Raw genomic sequence first — 21,196 nt, 5'->3', positions numbered from 1 at the left:
CACGCTCATGCGGAAAGTAAACGACATGTGTGTGTGTGTGTGTGTGTGTGTACACACCCCAGAGCTCGGAGATGCCTTGCGACTGACTGTGGCGGGGTGCAAGAAGCGGAGGATCCAATTAGAGGAGAAGACAGATGAAAGTGCCACTCAGAGGCAAAAGGGAGGTAAACAAGACGAGTCCATAGGTGTCCAAAGTGCTTTTTCATTAAAGCCCGGCCCGTCGCTTCGCATATTAGTGACTGCACACGGGGGGGCAGAAAAAGAAACGGGCTCGGATGTCTTTGGATTGATTTCAGATGGGGTATGGAGGGAGTGAACGCGCACGGAGGAACAGCCGTTCGGTACGGGAGAGAGAGTGGAGCGGGAGGCAGCCCTGTATCGTCTCATGGGCTCCTTTAGAGGAGGTCTGTGGCTTTTACCTTGGTGCCAAAGTGGCTATTAACACACCCTGCATAACAGTGAAAGGTGGGTGTTCAGCCAGAGGCCTTTAACAAGCTTTTTATAAGTACGCTTTTCAAGGATATCACGGCCTGCTCATCAGGCCTTCAAGCTTGTTTTCCAGCTGCTTTTCTGTTTCCTTCTTTTCTTGCCTTACTTTTCCATTCGTCACAAAAAAGAGTCGTAAGGGGAAGTTTCTCCAGAAGTTTACTGCTACACCCCTTAACATTGGCTATTAAAATTCAGCCGACATCAGTGTTTTGACAGGCGCTTCAGCCTCAGTGTTTTTATCCTGTATCTGCCACTCCACCACCACTCCCCCCACAATCTTTCCTACCACCCGCCCCCCCCCCCCCCCCCCCCCCCCCCCATCCAACCTTCCTTCCCTCGGTAGGTTCCTCGTCCTGGCAGCTCACACTAGCCCAGCCAGTTGGTGCTATTTAAAATCCCGGTTGGATACGCCATGAAAAGCTCACTCTGTCAAAGCGGAAATGTCTTTTGATGGCGCCCCGTGGCCGATAGATGCACGGTGATTGTGTCAGGTCATCCCCGTTCTCATTATCTGCCGGGGCAGTTACTCGTCAACAATCCTAATTTGGCTGCGTCGATGGGCGGAATGCGGATGGGCATGCTCTTCCCCCCTCGGTGCCAAAAAGCAGCCTGCGCCGTGCCTGAGTGTGTCAGGGTTTGAATGTGTGTGTGTGTGTGTTTGTGTGTGCCATCATGGGATGGGCTGATGCCTGGTAGATTGTTAGCATGAAGCTTCAAGCTCCTACCTCCTACCTGACAGTGAAATGTTACCTAGATTATACGTTTGAGCATTATTTATGGCCAAAAAGGTATATTTTGCAGGCAAGTGTGTTTTTTAAAACAGATTTGTGTTTTCCCCCCAAATGCTGTCATGACATTAGAAATGCCAGTGGTGTCTTTTATTTGAGACATGCAGTTAACGTGGGATTCAGTCAGGATTTGCACCGCCTTGGCAAAATGATCGGCTATACGATGCAATTTGAAAGCCTCTCCTTGCATCAGATTATGTGATTCCTTCTATCGCAAATAAAATGCATCTCAGAAACCTCAGAGAGAGAAAGAGAGAGAGAGGCTTAAACCAAAACCAACGGAGGAGTCGAAAATAGACCTGCCAAAATGATGGTGGTTATTTGCAAGTGCAGGACAGATGTCAACTCAATAACAGTTCTCCAGCGGCCTTGCTGACACCGCCACAAAACACACTTGCTGGACCTATTGGAGGTGAGCAGCTGTGAGGTTAACTGCTGCAGCAATACAAAAATCCAAGAGTAAAACTTAAGCCACAGGAATAATAAAACTAAGAAACTGAAAACAACATTGAGGTGATATTACCACGAGCACCGATTCCAAATAAGATTGTAACTCGTACCATTATTGCTGCTGCCCACAGCCCACAGAATATCAAGCCATCGGCGGCTTTACCCGGTATTTCCCTAATGGTGGCAAGTTCACGCGAACCTGTTAATGTAAAGCCTACCTCCATTCGACAGCGGAGGTAGTGGGTAGCAGACATCAAAAGTGCTTTGAGTCATTAAGTGTTGCATAATAGTTAATGGTCTGATATGGTACTATGATTTTTATTTTTAGATGTAAAGAAAAACAATCTGCATGCTTTCAGAGATCTTTGTTTCCAGGTAAGATAGTGTAATGACTTGTTAGACGGAGATCAACTTTTCACTAGTTTGAAAAGGTCGGGTAAGTGTATTTCCAAATACACATTTTGCTTGGCAAGCTGAGTGAAGGCATTGTGAACACTCCGCATACAGTTTTTGAGTAATTTTATACTTCAGCGAAAAGAGTAGCCTGTACAGTTTCCTAAAGTTGAGCAGGTATAGAATGCATGTTCCAGATGCCTCAATCAATACACTAGCTAGTTGATTGCTGTTGGTGATCGATGGAGTCCTTGCACTTTCATTATTGTGAGTCCTGGTGTAGTAATTAGAATTGAAGTGAAGGCATTTTGAATGGGCACTCCTTTTCTATGGGGAATGACCAGCAGCCAAGATCAAACCCAGAATCTTACGCATGGAAATCAGTTGCTCAGACCTCAAAGTTAATGCCGTTAGCCGCAAGCCTAACATATGACCGTTAGCCGCTAACCTAACATATGTGTTGTATTCAACTTTGGTGAGGGTCTGCAGCAGATCCTCCACATACGAGCCAGGGCAGGGTCGAAACCGTAGCAGAGTCCGCCTGGGCAGCGTACCTTATTAAGATTCAGCAGAAGCTTCGCTCCCTGGCTCACTTGGCTCTCCCCTCCAACCCACCCTCTGGATTTCCGTGACTAGCTACACACAGAAAAGTCTCCGGCTCTCTGCTTTATCCATATGGACGCAAGCTGCAGGCCTGCCTGACAGAGGCGTGCGGAGACCGCTTGGCCCACAGCCGCGATCACGCTCGCGGTCACTGGCTGATTTTATATGGTTCATCAGGGCCTTTAATCACCGCCCTGTGAGCTCCAGGCCATTGCTTTCAGCGCCCGGAGGGCGGGGAAATTGACTGCTTTCCCAGGGCTCCCCCGTCCCCTTTCATTCACAAAGGCCGTATTGATTACAATACTTCACAGCTGAACCGCCGGGCCTGTTTGTGGCAGGCATCTGTAGGCGCTAACAAAAACGTAATTGCTAAAAGGCTTGAACTGCCAATTTGCCCCTGTGCCTTGCCGTCTTCTCCCTCATAAACACTTTGCCAGGGAACATTAAATTATCAGGCCCGCATCCCTGGCATTATGCAACCGCCTACACTCACACAGACACACGCCACGCTGCAGACGGTCGGTTTCCACGTCTCTTTGCGTGGCGCATCCCTCGCGCGTAAACAAAAACCTTTGCAGAGGTAGGCAATGAGTTTTGTGTTTAAGCATTGAGCATTACGTTCATACAAAGTATTATGTAGGTATTATGAAGGTATGTGAGTGACTCCCAGTAAGAATTTTCATGTGTGGATTTTAAAGTACTTTTGAGCTAAGCTTTAAAATATTAAGCTTTGAAATATTAGAATTTATTAAACAAGAATGTTATTTTACTTACCCAAAACAACTTATGAATGAGGACTATGCGATGAATCAAATCTGCATGTTTACCCATGGCAGTCACTAACATTGGCTTTTTATACACCAAAACTCACTGAAGTCACACTTTCACACACACTGTGTTTTTTTTTATTTACAGCCTGGAGAAATCACTGTGCCATTTATTTATTCATGGAGTAAATTTTGTTTATTTATTTAGTACATTTTGGCTTTTGCCAGGTGTTGTAGATCAGATGAGATGCAGAATTTATGCTAATGGTTTTGCCTATTAAGATTCTGTGTTAAACAGCGGCAGGTCGCATGTCATCATAACAAAAACTGCAATACAGTCCTGTTGCATTTTAGTCGACAAAGCGCTACTGCCGCCGCCACCGCCTCCTTTTGTGTCAGCTGCTGTAGATGAGCATGCAGATCATAGTAAGGTCACCCAGAAAAGAACACTGTCTGTCAGAGTATATTCTGCTCTAGTAAAGCACAAAATTAATGTGCTTTCACTGAATAACCCCCTCCCCCTTTTTTCCTCTCCTCCCCAACATTGTGCCCTTATAACTGCTGAGGCAAGCCCCATCCAAAACAATGAATGATGGGTAATGCTTTTGTGGAAGTGAAATGGTAAAAAAAAGAAAACGAAAAAGGAGAAGAAGAAGAAAAAGGTCTTCTACTGCACAAGGTTTTTCTGCCTCATGCTAAAAAGAGGATGTCTAAGCTCAGTGCCCTGCGCTGACTCTCCGCTACTCTCGAGAGATTCATCCTTCCTCCGTTTCATCTTTCCCGTCTTCTCCTCTCATTTCCTTGTGATAACCATCCCAAAAATATCCATAACAAAAGGAGTTTGTTCTGTCAGAATTAGACGCCAATGCAAATAGCGGCATGTGGAGGGGAGACGATGGTGGTGGGTGGCAGGCAGGTGTGGGGGTAGGTTGTCAGGGGTAGTGGTGTGGTGAGGGGTGGTTATTTGTATCGTCCTCTTCAGCAAAAACAATGCGAGCCACAGCACTTCTTTTTAATCATGGGTATCAAAGCAGACAAGCAGACAGTAAAAGGCGAGCTTTTCCCCGGCTCCGGGGGCCTCAGATGAGCGGGGGCCTCTGACGAGCCTGCAGGGACGCGGGGTGATTATTCAACCAGCCAATTAGATGCCCGATTGCATGTTTGCTTCGGCTCGCGCACAAGTTAAGCCCCTCCGAGACAGCACTAAACAAAGGACTTGGAAAGAGGGAATGAGGGAAGAGTCTGAGAGAGAGGAGGTCTCCGGGGAGCTTAGTTTTTCTTTGGTCTCCATCATTCTGTACCCCCCCCCCCTCTCTATCTCTCTCTGTTTTCTCCCTCGCTTTCTTTCCCCTCCACAGGTGAATGCATCCCTTGCATTCAGTTTTGTTCAACAGTAACATGTCTTTTCAAGTATACAATAAACATAATTTACAAGTTCTGTAATGTCTCTTGACACACTTTTTCTGCGGCTGTCATAACCATGCCTTGCCTGGCCCTGTGAGGCATTGGCAGACGTTAGGACAGAAACATTACGGCACAGCAGGGCTTTGTGGCACATCCCGGCGCATTTCTTCACCTGTGGTCGTCACATGCGCCATAATGATCTCATGTCACGGTTTTTACTCGAGCCGTCCACGACATGCCGGAACGCCATGGCAACCTCCATTGTTCATGTGACAGTTATCAAGACATAACGTTATCCTTAACACTTCCATCATGTCAGACAACTGTATGATTACTAGTTGTCAGTGTGGTGTAGATTGTTTCAGGGATGATTCACTACACTCTTCCATTGCGCCAACCCCCTCCATCCCACCAAAAAGAGGTTTCTGACAGTTTCAGAGCACTACAAAGATTTGTGGAGAATAGGAAGAGAGAAAAAAAAAATCACCTAGCAGCAGTTCTTAGGCCATCACTCAACATTCCCCGGATTCACTCCGTAAAGTTCAGCAGAGGAGGAAAGATTTCCCGGACAGGAAGTGGAGTCTGTTTTTCCCCTCCCAAATATCCCGTGTTGCTTTTTATGCCTTTCCAAAAAAAAATCTCTCTCTCTCTCTCTCTCTCTCTGCAGAAGGTATTGCTCATTCTGGTCATGAATCTGGGCAATTACTTTTTTAAATATTTAATTTGCTGCATGCGGCACAGACAGAGAGAAGAGATTGTGTGCATTAATAGTCTCTGTTGTTTGAAACATTTTTCCTGACGTGATACATTATTAATATATTGAAACAGATAAATAAGTCCGCAGTCAGCCCAGGAATTGAGTGCTTGCTGGTTTATCCTCTCCCTCCCATGTGTCTCTCAGTCTCTCTCTCCCTCTCGGTCTGGTTCTCTCTCGCTCATTTACTTGCTGCACGTTTATGTGGGACAGCGTAGTCATCATCTCCCAGGAGTTGAAAGCAATCAGAGCGGTTGATGTGTAATATGTATTCAACAGAGGGTCTGCAGGCCTCCTTGGACTGGACAGTCTGCATCTCAAACCAATGTCAACGCTCTTTTGTTACCAACTCCAGTCTTCCAACTGCACTGCGCAAGCATAATGTTCTCAGTGTTCATGGCAACTGCAGTGGCCTCGGTGAAAACAGTGGAATGGCAAGTGCTCACATATGAATGGCTGAGAGAGTGACCTTAGCATATAAAGATCAATACAAGCATTCACTGTCAGTGTAATGTGAGTATATCTGTGTTTGACCTGATATACAGAATGTATAAACATGCATATGTTTAATGCATAATGGGATTTGCATGACAAATGTGTAATGAATTGCAATTATGTTTAATGTGTTCATTTGATCTGCAGTGGTCTTTTAATATGGTTAATTTCTGTATGGGTGGAGGGTCACACGTGCGTAGCAAATCAGTGACCTTGGGATGTGAACGCTCATTGGAGGCTCCGTTTGTCAGATTGAGGAAACATGGTGGTGGACCTGTGTCTGCTGGCTGCGCTGTAGATCCACAAGCTGGATTCAGGAGCTGAGTCATTGACATATTGTAGTCACATTTTGCTATGCCTTATGGGCCTTCCACCTAAGGGTCAAAGTCAGACGTGCACCATTGTGAAGTGTGTGTGTTTGCTTTCTCCTCTGTGAGGGGTATTTTTTTCTAGATGCATTGGTTTAGAAATGCCCTTCTACAACAAGAGCAACTTGAGACACTCAAGTCATACTTATGTTTTGTCTGTGTGTATGCATGGTGAGTGTGTGTGTGAGTGAGAGAGAGAGAGAGAGAGAGAGAGAGAGAGAGAGAGAGAGAGAAACCAAAGCAAATGTATTTATTCGATTTTTTTAAATTATTTATTTGAACTGAAGGACACAGTGTTTCATGTGCAGCTCCTTAACTCTGTCTCTCAGATACCGGATCAAGCTGGACTCGGATGAGGTGCAATATGGGGGCCACGGCCGTCTGGACCACAACACCGAGTTCTTCACCGAGCCTGTGCCTCATGATGGTCGCTCACACTCTACACAGGTAAACACACACACACCCACACGACAGAAAGACTACAGCTAAGGTCTAGAAGAACCTTCCTCGTGAGTTGTTTAACAGGTTTCCCACAGACTATCTCAGACCATCAGTGAATTCTGTAGGTATCTGTAGGTTTCGTGGATTATTGAAATAACAGGGGGAAAAAAGTAGAAAGATTGTGTAAGAGGTTTAGTGCTCTTCCCAATGATGGAATATTTACAGGGAGATTTTTGACAGTGTTTTTACATTGTGGGAATCTGTCCCAACCACTTCTCTGATTACCTCAAATTGTCCCCACTGCTATTTTGATATTAATGAAGGGTTAACTGCCTCGTGTTCCCACCGGATGAGAAATAGAGATTCTATTAGTGTTTGTTCGCTTTGTTCCCGCCGTCTCCCTTGCAAGCAGCGATGTGATTACTCGAGTGCATTTTGGATGAAAACAGCGATGTGCACTCTGTACTTAGTCAGAGGGGAGAGTTCGCTAGAGCACATTACAGGCTGTCTGTCGCAGGTGTTTTGCCTTCTGTGATCATAACGGTATGGTACCGGTATCAAATTAAACTGGTAATGTTTGATTGTTCAGTGATATGAAAGACACAGTCAGCTATAGTGTACAATATTGGTATTCCTAGGTTTTTCGTATTATTCATTTGGCACCGACTACGGCTACAGAACCAGAATTATAGCTAGTACACTATTGGTGTTTTCTCTGTGTATATGCACTGTTACCATGGACTAATTTTCTGTAGATTTCTTTCTGTATGTTTTTTTTCCCCATTCAGGAGCATTAGAAAACATGGTGTTTGAGGAGAGGGTTAAAAAGAACAGTTGCCTCCCCCCACTGTGGTGAATCCTAGTGTGGCGCTGAGTGGACATGGGGGCATAGGGTACTACTCTGTCACTAGTGCTCTGTCCGGGGCACCCCTCCAGAGCCCAATGGCCCCCTGTCAACCCCTGTCTCTCTCTCTCTCTCTCTATTCCATCTATTTAATCTCTTTGTCTTTTGTCTTTCTCTCAAGAGTCAAGAAAAGTGCTCTAAGTATAGGCTAAGTAAAGTAAAATATGCATTTAATATATTGTAATCTATAACTTTGTATTTGTTTTAAATTGCACTGATACATCCAAATCACAGCCGAAGGCATATTGTTTACCAACCCTACACTCCCTCGTGTTATATTGCTTAGTAACATATCTCAGTGATCTCATGTTATGTTATGTCAGGGAAATAGAGTTTTTTTCAACTTTCTAATATTTGACTTTATGTTTCTAATATTTTGTATAAGTTATTTGCATTGCAAGCACAAGTATTCCCTTCAGGGAATGCAAATGTAGTTGTAATAGTCTTGCTAACGTTACTCTATACAGACAGTCGTTGACGGTTGTGAAGCATATTACCGTTATACTAGTTGATAGTATACTTAGCTAACATTAACAGATAACGTAGTTTAGCAAGCAAACTAAATGTTGTGCAGAGTGTGTTTTTTTGCTATTACATTTAACATTTAACATTAACTGTTCTTGTTGGCATTATACCTACTAAACCAAACAAGGAGCATTAGTAATTCTTCCAGGATAGCTAGTTTGCTACTCTGTCTTCTCTAGTTTCAATCCCATCTGTGTGTGTCTACAGCCTAGGGTTACTGTAATTAACATTATCAATTATTTTCTGATTGCTGATTTAACCTCCTGCAAAATTTCATCTTAATTCAGCAATCTGGATTAGCATCATGGATGCTGGGAACAAAAAGGGAGACATAAGGTCTTATTTCTTGGTAAATGTAAGCAGCAATGTGTGTAGTAAAAGGCTGAGTTAGCTCACTTGTTACCTCTATCAGCCGATCAAATGTACCAGTTAGCACATGCTCGGTGAGTTAACATATTATCTATTGCAAATCAAAAGTTCCCTTCATTCTCATAACTTATAGCAAATTAGGAGTAGAATTAATTTTCAAGGCTACCGACATCAGAGAGAGACAGGAGAGAAAGCAGAGAAAAGCCCAGGCAGGGAAAGAAAAGAGGAGTGAGTAGGTAACAATTTGTACTACGAGCTGTAATGTTACTTCAAAGAGCACACATCCTTCTGTTTGGAGCATTGTTTTAAACCAATTTCTCCCATCGCTCATTCTAAGTGCATGAACAGAGTGGGCTTTTTTAAGTTAAGTTGTATCATTTAGTGGCTGTCAATACTGGTAGACTATGAGAGAGACAGACCTGCGTGCTGTAATATCATCTCATTGAGCACATCCTTCTGATGTAAGTGTTAAAAAAAACAATGTGTCCCATGTGTAAGACCAAAATGAGACAAATATGATTGTCAGTGACAGTGTACTTCAAAGTGGATGCACACACAGGTACCAGAGAGAGACAGAGGCAGACAGAGAAAAATCAAGACGGACAGAGAAGGATAGAGGCAGCCAGAGAGAGATCACACAGACAGAGACAGAGAGAGAGCGCTCTCTTTTAGTAAGATCGAATCACTGTCTTTTTATGTATAAGAATTTGTTTGTAAGCTATGTGCCAGATTTTCTATCAAGTATTACTTTTCTTGTGTATTCTTTTCACCACTGACTGAAATCATCAACCAACCATTATTTAACAACTTCACAAATTCAATTTAATATTTTTTGGAAAGAATTGAGCTTTTACACTGTATAAGGTGCTTCCACCGAATGTTACATGCTCTCTCCACCCTGAATCATACATTCATCAAACTTTTGGCCTGACACCGCTCATATTTCAGGCTCAAGAAGGCCACCAGATTCTCCTGGGCATAACCAAACAGTTGCCTATTCGTTTACGTCCGGTGTTAGGAGACAATAGAAGGAATAGGAATAGTAGGGGAGAGGAGAAATGGTCATTATGACAACACTGCACTCACTAGCTAGCTAGCTCATGCTACCAAGCCTAGGCTGAACTTGCAGAGAAACAGACTGTTTGAGGGGAGCTCGCTAGAAGAATACATGTCATAACGAGGAAAAGCTAACAAGAAACACATGTTCTTATCCAAAATCTTAATTTAGTCGTTTTTTCAGTGTAAGCCTAGTTAGCTGTTAGATAGTCTGAATGAAATGTTGGACTTCGCTCGTGAGTGAAGATTGAAAGAAATCTATCTTGACGAGTTAATGAACATCTTTTTTTACAATGATGTACAACGTCGAGCCAGTCTGAGCCTGGAGCGCCGCCATGAGCGATCAGTACGTTAATAGCCTACACATCCTCGTCCGTGTGGGAGGCTGTGTAAGATACAGTATGTGACCATTTTTCAAAATTAAAAAGTAAAAGATAAATGAAGGACAAAGAAGTTTCCTATTGTTATTTAACTCGTATATATCTTTCAGCCCACCGTTGTTTTGGTGCCCCCTGTGTGTGGTGCCCCCTGTGTGTGGTGCCCCCTGTGTGTGGTGCCCCCTGTGTGTGGTGCCCTGTGTGTGGTGCCCCCTGTGTGTGGTGCCCCTGTGTGTGGTGCCCCTGTGTGTGGTGCCCCTGTGTGTGGTGCCCCCTGTGTGTGGTGCCCCTGTGTGTGGTGCCCCTGTGTGTGGTGCCCCCCTGTGTGTGTGGTGCCCCTGTGTGTGGTGCCCTGTGTGTGGTGCCCCTGTGTGTGGTGCCCCCTGTGTGTGGTGCCCCTGTGTGTGGTGCCCCCCTGTGTGTGTGGTGCCCCTGTGTGTGGTGCCCCTGTGTGTGGTGCCCCTGTGTGTGGTGCCCCCTGTGTGTGGTGCCCCTGTGTGTGGTGCCCTGTGTGTGTGGTGCCCTGTGTGTGGTGCCCCCTGTGTGTGGTGCCCTGTGTGTGGTGCCCCTGTGTGTGGTGCCCCTGTGTGTGGTGCCCTGTGTGTGGTGCCCCTGTGTGTGGTGCCCCTGTGTGTGGTGCCCTGTGTGTGTGGTGCCCCCTGTGTGTGGTGCCCCTGTGTGTGGTGCCCTGTGTGTGGTGCCCCCTGTGTGTGGTGCCCTGTGTGTGGTGCCCTGTGTGTGTGGTGCCCCCTGTGTGTGGTGCCCCTGTGTGTGGTGCCCTGTGTGTGGTGCCCTGTGTGTGTGGTGCCCCTGTGTGTGGTGCCCTGTGTGTGGTGCCCCTGTGTGTGGTGCCCTGTGTGTGGTGCCCCTGTGTGTGGTGCCCTGTGTGTGGTGCCCTGTGCGCTGCACATGTTGCTCACCCCCTTTTCGCACCACTGCGTATGGTTCAGATGGATGTTGTTGCTAAATAGCTAATGGCCAAAGAACATTCAGCAAGCAATGCGTATAACTCTACATACAAAGTCCCCATATGAGATATGGAGCTTTACACCCTCAAGAAAAGCTAATAGTGTGTTCGTGCATGTCTATGGCCTCGCCTTTATCTTAATTATCACATGCGTGTGTCGACTGCTGGCAGTGTCAAGGTGATTAACATCTGCTTTATTTTAAGGCTGTTAGGTGGCTCAGTCCATTTTTTAGCTCATTTTGTTCTTCGCAAGACGTGGCTGGACTCCTGGTCAGGGACCGTTATTTTTAGACTTCACCTAATGACCTTATCAGCGGGGCGAAATGTATGTGATGTAAGCAGCACCAGTTCTTCGGAGAGACATGGTTCCCTTCATCAGATAAGCCCTCTCTCTCTCCGCTGCTCGTATTTCAGCCGTTTTTACATTTCTTATTCTGTTTCCAGGGGCCTGATTGAAATTTAGTGCGTGGCGTGAAATTTAAACCTCCACTTCCAGTGCCGTGGCTTATGACGCCGGAGCTTCATCTTGTGCTCAGCTCGTTTTTAGTGCTCTTCGTCTCCTCTCCACTCTACCACCTCCCTCATCTCTCCCCCCCCTCTTTCTCTCTCTCTCTCTCTCTCTCTGTCTCTGTTTCTCTCTCTCCTCTCTTTTCAACCTCCGGGGTTAAGACTGAGCATAATGCAAAGCAATAATGATGTGCAAGCAGACTACTCCATTTTGTAGACTTTTAAATGGCTATGCAGTATTAAAATTCTGTCTCTGTTAAGAGCAGCACAGAGATGGGGATTCTAGAATTTTCTAACATGGATGGGTGAATAAAAGCATCAATTTTAAGTTTCCTCAGTTCAGTATCGTTCTTGTAAACTGGGCATTAGTGAACCCGTTTATCCTCAATACAGCATGTACTATTTGCAAAACTATCCGCATTTTTGTCTCAGCGAGCAGTGGTGTTTCCCTCGTCCTATTTTATTGATGGTCCTTTATCACTTTTGAACGGCTGTCTTGCTGTGTGCTCCTGACTGTGGGAGCTGAGATCCTGTGTGCCAGGCTATGAGCTCACTCTCTCCCTCAGAACTTGGCTTGCTCAACAAGCCGAGAATTTTTCATGAGCAAAAAACTGCCTCATCATGACTTGGATGACTCCGACCCGACCCCGGGACAAGAATAGGACGGCACAAGTGAGGCCAATTTTTCCTCTTCCTTGAACAAACCAATAGCTTTCTCCTCTCACATTACACCCTGCCTAGTGTGTGTGTGTCTCTGTGTGTCTCTGTGTCTGTGTGTGTGTGTGTGGGTGTGTGTGTGTGTGTGTGTGTGTGTGGTGCCATCTGAGGCCTGAATTATCCACACTTACAATTATCATGTCATCTTTAAAGAGTAGGTACACTCGATATCTCCAGCACTACCGCCAGAGTTCGGCTACATAATTCATGACCTTAAAAGCATGCCCTGCATGAAACAGGCTACACGAACTCCTGCAAAGTCATGGGGGGGGTATGACTTCCCTGGCATATCTACATGTCTGTCAGGCCGTGTCTCAGTCCCCAGGCTATTAGGAGAAAATAGCAGTCAGTGCAAGGTAGTCTTTACCTCCACTATGTAGATGTGAAAGTGTGGAAGCACTTTTCAAACCGAGGACAAGACTCATCCTCGGCTAATCTTTTCCCAGTCCCAATCTAAAGCTACTACTGAGTGCATTGTGTGTAAGATTATTACTGAATTGCAAATAGAAGAACACTCGGAAAAATAGCCCTCCGTCAGAGTAGTGGATTGTAGTGGTAAGGAGTCTGTATTATGTAACGCTTGGACCACAATTAAATTCAGCTCTACCGCAATCAAGTCCCATCCAAACTCAATAGCCTTTATGGCCTGATTGCTTGCTTGATTTAACTGCAGCCCGCAACTTATGTTGAATGAGGTGCTACCGCTGAAAACACCTTTTTGTGGAGCCATTTCAGTTAGCTTCACACAATTAATTGGCTGTTGTTTATCTTAGTTAGTATTTATTACCTCGTTCATTCCGGCTCTTAAATTAGCATTGCTACTTCTAAGTGACTGGCTTGAGGTGAGTGTGTGTGTGGGGGGCGGGCGGATGTTAGTGGATGTTTTTTTTTCTTGGCAAAATAATCGTGAGGGAGGAGCTCTTCTGGCAGTGCTTGCACATATGTACTCTTTAATAATAACATTGTCTACAATCTGTGTGCCTTCTTCTGGCACCCGGCGCCACTAGTAGAGGAGAAAAAATGTCTCCCTCCTCAAAAATCTCAACCGTAATCCTCAGCAGTGCCCGGGCAGCTTTCATCGCATTAAAAGCTGTCTATTATACATTCTCTTTATTCTTTTGACTCGCTTTTTATTAAACCTAACACCCCCCCCCCCCCACCTCCTTCCAGCCTGTCCCACTCTGTCGTGCCCAAATGTGCTGATTAGCTACCAAGTGGGCTGTTAATAGGGATGAATCAGGACTGAGAGAAGGGGAGGTGATGGCGAGGGCGCGGGCGAGACGAGACGGGGGCTTAGCCACTCCCCTGGGCTTTTTTTTTTTTTTTTTTTTTTTTTGCTCTTTTCTTTTCTCCTCAGTGGAGACACCTGTCTTTTTGGCGGCTTGGCGTGAATGTGACGATAATTAATCATCTTGATTCCTGGCAGGTGCCACAAAAAAGGTCCCCCCCCCCTCCACACACACACACTTTCGAAAAAGATTTCCGCCCATGATTTATTCAAGGGCCCCCAGCTTCAAAGTTGGCATAGTCGGTGTAAACTTTTTCTCCCCCCTCCCTCCCTCCTCCTCCTCTTCTCCCCTCTTCCCCTCGTCATCTTCAGCTCTCTTCCTTTCGTCTTTTCATTTTTTTTAAATGGGTCCATCAGCTCGCCCACCTCCTTCGCTGAGTGACGATAAACTCTCATTTACTCTCCGAAGGCGTTGAGAGGCTGACACGAAGCACACTTAAAATGATGAATCCACCTAGATTAGGTATGCAGCCCAGGAAGGCAGCCCCTGAAGTTTCTATCTAGGAGAAGCCTTTTGTGGGTGACTCTCTTACCTCCTCCCCCATCCCCCCTCCTCTCTCAACGAGCGCAAACTGTACGTCTCGAGCTCCCTTTCTCCTCACTTGGGGCGTACATGAATCTTAAAAAAAAAAAAGGGTGTCACACTTTCATAGTTGGGCATCGCCTATTATGTGTGTTTTTGAAAACCTCAAAAGGAGTGCGGTGAGTCACCGGCACAGCACAGTTGGTTATTAACTCCTCTTAGCCGTCGGTTTGAACGCACCGTGAATCAGGGTGTACTCCTGGCTCCGTCTGAGTGATACACACACATTTTTATATGAAAAGGTGTGGAAGTGGAGATTCTAGCTTATTTCCCTGAACTGGCTCTGAGATGGATTTCTCCCCGCCAACCCCTCGCTATAGTTCTTCACAGCTTTCCTCACAGAGTTGAATAACATTGCTCTTCATTCCCGTACTGTTGGCTGCTTCATATCTTATGTCGACAAGCCAATAGGCCAACACCAAAAATGAGCTGCAAACTAATCAACTTGGCAACTGTAACAGAATGCTAAGACATAGCTAGCCTCATCAGGAAGCCACTTGGCTAAAGGGGGGGGGGGTAATTTGGAGAGAAGTGTCTTATTACTTAAGTATACTTGAATGCATCCAGCAGCTCCGGACAAGGCTTGCTACTAGAGTCGAACCTTTAGATATATAAGAGGCCTCAGTTCTTTGATGAGTCTCACATTGAACCCTGTGACACTTTCTCCACTCTGATCAAAAGGGCCTCATTTCCATCACAATGCAAATCTCGGAACATCTAAGCGACTTCTCTTTAATTATAGACTAATAAAGTAACTAAGATGTAAAGAACACTGCACTGAGAGAGGAAAGCATGTATAAATTCATCGCCCCGTAGTTTATGTAAGTAATCCTGTAGTGAAGTAGTTCAGAGTTAGACAGTAGCTCTAATGTGGGCTGACTTTGCGTTCAAATCTGAATTTCTTTTATCAGTCATTTTCAAAACTGCCTGGAACTCTTTGTGTAATGTGGCATATCAGTGTGCCAACATTGTCCGTTCTTGTGCCGCGTTAGCAATTAGTAAAGGGCAAACCAGGGGTACAAGGAAGGTTGTTTTTTTGTCATTTTATGATTGTATTAGCCACTTGATTAGTTTGTGTTTTTACATCCCAAAGCTATCATTTTCACCACAGAGTCGTCAGAAACTGTGTGGGCATGCAGAGCATACCCATTGGCTAGTCTCCCTGGACACGCCTCTTAAGCAGCTTGCACACTGCCCCAACTAACGCCAACATTCTAAAGTTGGCAGTTGTTGGCAGATGTTGGTACCTGTCTTAAGAATGTCCACTAAACCAACTGCCAGCTCCACACTGCTCAGACAGTAACAGACTTTTTTCAACTAGCAACTTATTTTTTCAATTGTGTGTTACATTATTTTAAGATGGATGAGGTTGATACCTAGATTAACGTTTGCTTGTCAAAACATATTTGGAAAACAAGTAATTTGTATAGAACAATAGACCAGTATACAGTCGTAGGAGAAAGTTCGGGCACCCCTGATAATTTCCATTATTTTTTTGTATTAATTGTTGGGCGTTTGGATCAGCAACTTCTTTGTCATATATATAATACTTCATGGACAAAGTACTATTTCAGCAGTTAAATAAGGTTTATTGGATAAACAGAAAATATGCCATATGCATCTTAACAAAATAAGACAGGTGCATACATTTGAGCACCCACATCAATATTTACTACAGCCTCCTTTTGTAAAAATAACAGCCTCTAGACGCTTCCTATTGCCTCTGATGAGTGTCTGGTTTCTGGATGAAGGTATTTTGGACCATTCCTCCTTACAAAACATCTCCAGTTCAGTTAGGTTTGATGGCTGCCTAGCGTGGAAAGCCCGCTTCAAGTCATCCCATAGATTTTCAATAATATTCAAGTCTGGGGACTGGGATGGCCATTCCAGGAGATTATACTTGTTCCACTGCATAAATGCCTTGGTAGATTTGGAGCAATGTTTTGGGTCGTTTTCTTGCTGGAACACCCAACTCCCGCGTAACTTTGTGACAACTTTGTGACCCTCACCTTTAACAAGATTCCCACTACCTGCACTAGCCTCACAGGCCCACAGCATGATGGACCCCCCACCAAATTTTACTGTGGGCAGCAAGTGTTTTTCTTGGAATGCTGTGTTCTTTTGCCGCCATGCATAACGCCTCTTGTTGTGACCAAATAGCTTAATCATTGTCTCATCAGTCCACAGCACTTTGTTCTAAAATGAATCTAGCTTGTTCAAATGTGATTTTGTATAGCTCAAGGGAGCTTGTTTGTGGCATGTGTCCAGAAAAGGCTTCTTCCGCATCACTCTCTCATACAGCTGTTCTTTGTGCAAGGTGCGCTGAATTGTTGAGCGATGCACAGTAACACCAGGTCTTTGGAGGTGGTCTGATGGTAGTCTTTGACCATTCTGACCATCCTTTGCCTTTGCCTCCGATATTTTTCTTGGCCTGCCACTTCTGGCCTTAACAAGAACTGTGCCTGTGGCCTTCCATTTCTTGATTACATTCCTCACAGTGAAAACTGACAACTGAAACCTCTGGGATAACGTTTTGTAGCCTTCCCCTAAAACAGGGTTTCCCAACCCGTGGGCCGCGGCGGAGCACCTTCCAGTGGGTCGCGAAAATGTTTCAGTTTTTTTTTTCTTCCCACGATTTTTAGTTGGGAACAATATTAATTAGTGCTGTCAAAGTTAACGTGTCAATCTATGAGATTATTGTGGCCGAGATTAACGCGATACAATATTTTAACGCAGTTAACGCAACTTTGTTTACTTCCGGTGTGCGTTGACACGATGACACTATACCGCCGCGTGCCTGAAGTCAAATCAGTTAGATAGGAGAGACCGAGACGGTAGTGGAAGATGGAGAGAGCTGAGGGATTGTTGGGCGGAAAGTTTCTGTTTAAGAGGCAAAATGACGGAACAATCAACAAAACTAAAATTGTATGTAGCATTTGTCAAGCTGAATTTAGCCATCACAGAAGCAGCTCGTCTTTAAGTTATCACCTTAATGCAAAGCACCCGACAGAAAGCAGTCCCAGGTTAGATGGTTGCCAACCCACACTCCACGACTTCTCTAGGAAAATAACTAGACCAGTCCGTGAAAAGGTTACCAACGCTGTAGCAGTTTGGGTTGCCGGTGACTGTCGGCCCATCAACATAGTTGAAGACGGTGGGCTGACTGAGGTGTTCCGAATTGCTTCAGGGGACAATTCTTACGATTTACCGTCGAAGTGCACCATTGTGTCTCGCATACATTCCTTGTATGACGGCGAGAGAGCACAAAAAAAATACCATTAAACAACAGTGTCTAAAATACACGCTGTCTGAAGTGATTACTCGTTAATTTATAAGATTTAGTCTTTAGAAGAAAAACAAAGTCTGTGGCGATATTAGCGGTTTCTTAAGCGGAAGAATGACAGCACTGGTAATGTCATACTACCGAAAACTAATAAAATTCAGCGTAAATACAACCCTGATTAAATCAGATTTAGTTTTCTGAATGGAGGTTGAGCCCAGGGCGCAGTGTGTTGAGTGCGTTTTAAAGCTGTCTAATGAGGCGCTCAAACCTTCAAATCTGAATCGACATTTGGAGACGCAACATCCAGCACTCACGTACAGAACCAGGTCCTGGAAAGGATGAAAGGCAGCCCGTTCCTTTTAAAACAAGACGAGTCGACGGACGTCAGTAAAGCTGCATTAGTGCTGTTTTTTGTGCGTTATCATTGATTGGAGTGGTATTCTACAAGAGGACATGCTTTTCTGTGGAGAACTACCAACTCGAACTACTGCCCAGGAATGCTCGGCGCTATTTATGTTGATAATAGATTGCAGCCACAGATTTAAATCATTATTTCAATTATTTGAATCATTATATTGACCTATTTGAACCTACTATTTGCATGTCTGAAGCATCACCTATTTTAATTAGGCCTAACTGAGTTTTCTTGTTTGCATGTTTCATCACTTGTTTTGAGTGCATGCTATATTTTGGGTCTATTCTGGTTTTATTTCCTTGCTTGTTTGCTGTGCACAAATAGGCCTAGGCCTACTGCAATTAAGTTCTCTGTGTGGTTTTATGTTGTTTTCTGGTGCACAATACAATTTGGATGCAATATCTAGAGTTAGATTTTCTTTTATTCATTTCTAGTAGGGGTGTAAATCTCTCATGACAAAGACGATCCGATTCGTATCTCGATACATGGGCACGATACGATACAAGAAAAGATGCATGTTGATAAAAACGATTCAGTACGATTCGATACGATTCGATGCGATGCGATGCGATGCAGTTCAATAATTGAAAACACTGAGTTGTGAGGAAACAATGGACCTCATTCTCGAACATTTTCTTAAGTGTCTTAGTAAATATCTTCTTACCAACCTCAGAAAAGATCTCCGCTGGATTTATGAACGCCTGGAAATGTGTCCTAATTGAAAGCGCTTTCTCATGCACCTGAACTTGCATACAGAAACGCCCCGCCAGCTCCTTATAAGAGCATGCTATTGCAACATGTGCACACTCCACAGGCAAAAGACACTCAAAGACTGATCAAAATCATTTCAAAGCAAGCACCAGTAAACCCAGACCTAATTTCACCAGGGAAGAGGTGGAGGTAGCCTACTGTTGCAGAATGTAGATGTGTCCATTCTATTCCACTATGTCTATATCCACGCAATTGAGTTTAGTGCTTAATTATTTATTCACTGCCATTTGCAGTGTTCATATTGTGCTTATTTATTTATTCACTGCCATTTGCAGTGTTCATATTGTAACAAATCACGGAAGTGCGGAATATTTGTTATGGCTTTTTATTAAACACTAAAAACAACACAATGTCGAAATGGCACGGGCTTTATGCCCTGGTACAAGTTATCACGAACAGACTGTGCTACCGTCACACACACCTGTATAAACTCCGTCCCAACACAGAACAACAACATGCAATTAGAACAGTAAGGAACATTGTTAGGGAACATCGTTGAGCGCTAGTGCATCACATAGAGAAAAGTATGCGCCCGCCGCACGGCATTATGGGGCGACTATGCCGGCACGTTACAATAAAGTGCTTTTATTTATGTTAGGACATCATGATGGCTCGGTTTCGGAATCATGACTATAAATGTTAAACATAATTGTTAATGATACAAATATTCTCCTATTTATTATTATTATTATAATTATTTAAATCCGAGGATGTCTGTAGAAACACGCAATCAACAACGATTTATCTTCCTTGGCTAAAGTAGCTAGCATAGCATAGGCCATTGAAATGGATAGGGTAACTAGCATAGCATTGGCCATTGAAATCATAGACATAGTATACATATAGTATGTCTATGATTGAAATGACTAGCGTAGCTAGTTGTAATCTGTCATTCTCTGGTCTTGGCGTATTTGTGAGAATACAGCCTGATTGGTTTATGCTATGCGGGCTTTGGCCAATGACAGGCTGTCATTGTTCTGACTGAGATCAAATGCAACAGGTCAGTGAGTGTTTTGTGTTTCGCGTAGCAAAAAAACGGAGAGACAAACGCTTGTGAACCGATTCATAACTTTTAAATCGGGCAAAGACCGGTTCATGTCATTTTAATACCGATACGGGACTTCACGCATCGATGTAGTCGTATCTTACACACTAAAAACGGATATCGATACGTATCGGTTAATCTTTACACCCCTAATTTCTAGGCTTCCACCTGTAGCAATTCAATTTTCAATTCAATTTTATTTATATAGCGCCATAACAATACAATTGTCTCTAGGCGCTTTACAGAGCCCAGAGCCTGAACCCCCTTAGTGCAAGCACATTGGCAACACGGGCAAGAAAAAACTCCCTGTTAGTCAGGAAGGAACCTTAAGCAGAACCACGGCACATAAGGGGGGACCCATCTGCTTGAGGTCGGCTGGGTGGAGATAGGAAGGGGGGATGGGGGGAGGGTTGTGTGGCAGAAGGGGATGGGAAACAACAGGTGTTGTACATATCCTGCATTTGGTAGGTGTACATAATATATATACAGACATCCGGTGGTAAATACATGATACAAACAAGACCAGTTTAGTGGGTATACACTGTGCTCAAAGGTTTACTGTTACAGGGGTAAGGGGAGTAGGAACAGAGAAACATGTTGATGGTGGCAATATTATATATTGTATATAAATGCTAGCATAGGGTATGAGGTAGAGTAAGTGTACGGCAGTGCGGTGGCGGTGGGTGCAATTGGCAGAGGGTTTCTACGGGTAGACCGGGTGGAGAGATTACAGCAGCGTCCCATAGCGAAGATAGTCTGGATTAGGAGAAAAAGAAAAAGAACAGAGTGAGTGGGTAGAGTTTGGCTGTCCATATGCGTAGTTGAGGAGTAGTGGGGGTGAGGAGCAATGTTTCCACTTCCATCAGCAATTGGAACATGCTACAAGGGAGAGAGAACATTTTTGTTAGTAGACATTTATTTCAGAACCAGATAAGGAGATACCTTTGGGTAGTAGATTTACAGTAGGCAATATGGCCATTTTATCAGTATTATTATAAGCATTAGCGATGTGATATGAGAGGAGAGGGAGGGAGAGAGAGAGCGAGAGAGAGAGGGAGAGGGGCTGCCTGGCTAGGTGTAAGGGAATATTATTTAATATATTATTTAGATTTTAGTCCAGTTTAGTTGATTAGGGGGGTATTACATGTGTTTAGATTTGTTTGGTTTATGTAATTTTGTCTTACACTAGCATCTGTTTACCTATCTACCAAGTGGTCCATGGAAAGCATCACAGGATTGAGAGAACTAAGAGGTGCGCCACCGGGTCTGGCAGGACAGTCTCCCTGCCGTGTCTGGCATTGTCTCTCTCACCCGCTCAGCCCCCAGGCCCAACTAAGCAGGACAGGGGCAGAGCGGGTGTGTATCTATTTTTTTTTTTTTTTTTTTTAAAGTCCACCAATGGGTTTCTGATGTTCTTAATTGTCCCTTAGGGTTGAC

At 44.4% G+C, this 21,196-nt stretch overlaps 1 protein-coding gene across 1 annotated transcript in view; it reads left to right on the top strand.

The window, feature by feature from the left end:
* The window catches only part of gbe1b (glucan (1,4-alpha-), branching enzyme 1b), a 106,955-nt gene that overhangs the window by 74,502 nt on the left and 11,257 nt on the right, over positions 1 to 21,196 (top strand). The window contains exon 15 of the mRNA XM_031573017.2: positions 6,841 to 6,958. Within this exon, the coding sequence (XP_031428877.1) occupies positions 6,841 to 6,958 (118 nt within the window). The remainder of the gene's footprint in view (positions 1 to 6,840; positions 6,959 to 21,196) is intronic.

The sequence above is a fragment of the Clupea harengus genome, chromosome 9 (assembly GCF_900700415.2).
Source record: "Clupea harengus chromosome 9, Ch_v2.0.2, whole genome shotgun sequence".
In the NCBI taxonomy this organism is placed as follows: Eukaryota; Metazoa; Chordata; class Actinopteri; order Clupeiformes; family Clupeidae; genus Clupea; species Clupea harengus.
The sequence above is the reverse complement of the archived record's forward strand: the minus strand, read 5'-3'. Positions and strand labels throughout refer to the sequence as shown.